This window comes from Manacus vitellinus, unplaced genomic scaffold, assembly GCF_001715985.3.
Source record: "Manacus vitellinus isolate BGI_N305 unplaced genomic scaffold, ASM171598v3 scaffold_84_pilon, whole genome shotgun sequence".
Taxonomy (NCBI): Eukaryota; Metazoa; Chordata; class Aves; order Passeriformes; family Pipridae; genus Manacus; species Manacus vitellinus.
In genome coordinates, this window is record NW_021940840.1 from 485,750 (window position 1) to 487,335 (window position 1,586).

The 1,586-nt window shown below is 61.4% G+C and overlaps 1 protein-coding gene across 1 annotated transcript in view; it reads right to left on the reverse strand.

Annotated features, from left to right (window-relative positions):
• Positions 1-1,350, reverse strand: part of PES1 (pescadillo ribosomal biogenesis factor 1) — a 4,981-nt gene extending 3,631 nt beyond the window's left edge. Inside the window, exons 1-2 of the mRNA XM_029964925.1 lie at positions 1,180-1,350; positions 837-926 (exon numbers count right to left, since the gene is read on the reverse strand). Of these exons, the coding sequence (XP_029820785.1) occupies positions 837-926; positions 1,180-1,302 (213 nt within the window). The 5' untranslated portion in view covers positions 1,303-1,350. The remainder of the gene's footprint in view (positions 1-836; positions 927-1,179) is intronic.
• Between the last annotated feature and the right edge of the window lie 236 nt (positions 1,351-1,586).

A 1,586-nucleotide genomic window follows, 5' to 3' on the forward strand; every position in this document is an offset into this window, starting at 1 on the left:
TGGATGGGGACCTTGGGGCTTGGCCCAGGAACTTCAAATCAAGGTGAGGAGTGCAGGGTGTGGCAGAGCTAGACAAGAGCAAGACAAGAGCAGGATAAGGAGGATGAGGACAAAGGGGAATGGCTTCCCACTGCCAGAGTGCAGGGTTAGATGGGATATGGGAAGAAGTTCCTCCCTGTGAGGGTGGGGAGGCCCTGGCACAGGCTGCCAGAGAAGCTGTGGCTGCCCCTGGATCCCTGGAAGTGTCCAAGGCCAGGTTGGACGAGGCTTGGAGCAACCTGGGCTAGTGGGAGGTGTCCGTGCCCATGGCAGGGGTGGGAATGAGATGATCCTTAAGGTCTCTTCCAGTCCAAACCATTCCGGGATTCTATGATTCAAAACCACAAAGCCCCAACCTAACTGTGCCCAGCCCTGAAAATCCTGGGAGTGAATGGAGAGGGCACTGACCGTGACCTCCTGCCTGCCAAGGCTCAGGGGGGCACATGGCTGTCCCAGCACAGTGGCACCCACAGCCCCCCTTGTCCTGCTGTGTGGGGACACAGCAGAACCTCCCTGCTCAAGGCTGCAGGATCTGACTCATCCCTTCCCTGTTTCCCTCGTTCCTACAGGTTAATCTTTAATGACTGGTAAAGGTGTGTATTAATAACTGAGGACACGAGGAACTGGGGAGACTGGTACGGGCAGCCCCGGGGTAACAGAGGGCTGTGTCCGCACATGCCCCCTGAGCCAGGCCCCGTGGGTTCACCACAGGCTGGGCACTGCCTCCTCTGCCTCAGGATGGACCCTCAGCCCCTCCCTGGGCACAGGATCCCACCGTGCCCTTCCCAGGCACTCACGTCGTGGGCGAAGGCGTAGGGGGTGATCCACGTGATGGGCTGGCCCAGCACCTCTGCCTGGTAGTAGATGCCCTTGATGGAGAGGAAGACCTGGCAGGACCACAGCGAGGGCTTAGGGGGAGGAAGGCCACGGGGCTGCTGTGTCCCTGTCCTCGCTCCCCCTTCCCTTGGCTGGGTTGCTTCCTCCTCAGGGAGGATCAAACATCCCAGTGGGACACGCACCCCACCGGCAGCTCCAGCACAGCTGGGCCAGTGCCTTCCCAATACCCTCCCAGTGCCCAAACCCACCACCCCCACGGCCCCCGGGCAGGGGGGCCTGTCCTGTCCCTCTCCCCGTGCCCACCTTGCGCAGGGAGCGGGAGGCGATGACGTAGTTCTGGAATTCCACGGCCAGGCGCCGGCACAGCTGGATGGTCTGGACATGGCACTTCCCCGTCCGGGGGAAGGTGGAGAACAGGAAGCACATGGACAGGGCATCGTCCAGGTCCCGCAGGGCGTCGATGAACGTGGGGTACCTGTGTCCAGGGGAAAGGGAACGGGGATCACACCCAGCCCTGCTGTCCAGCAAAGGCTGCTGGGGCTGGGGGAGACCCCGGGAGAGAAAGGAACTGGAAACATGGAACATCCACCTGCACATCCCACCAGAGCTGGTCACAGAACCATGGAATGTCCTGAACTGGGAGGGACCCACAAGGATCATCCAGTCCAACCCCTGGCCCTGCACAGACATCCCAACAATCCCACCCTGTC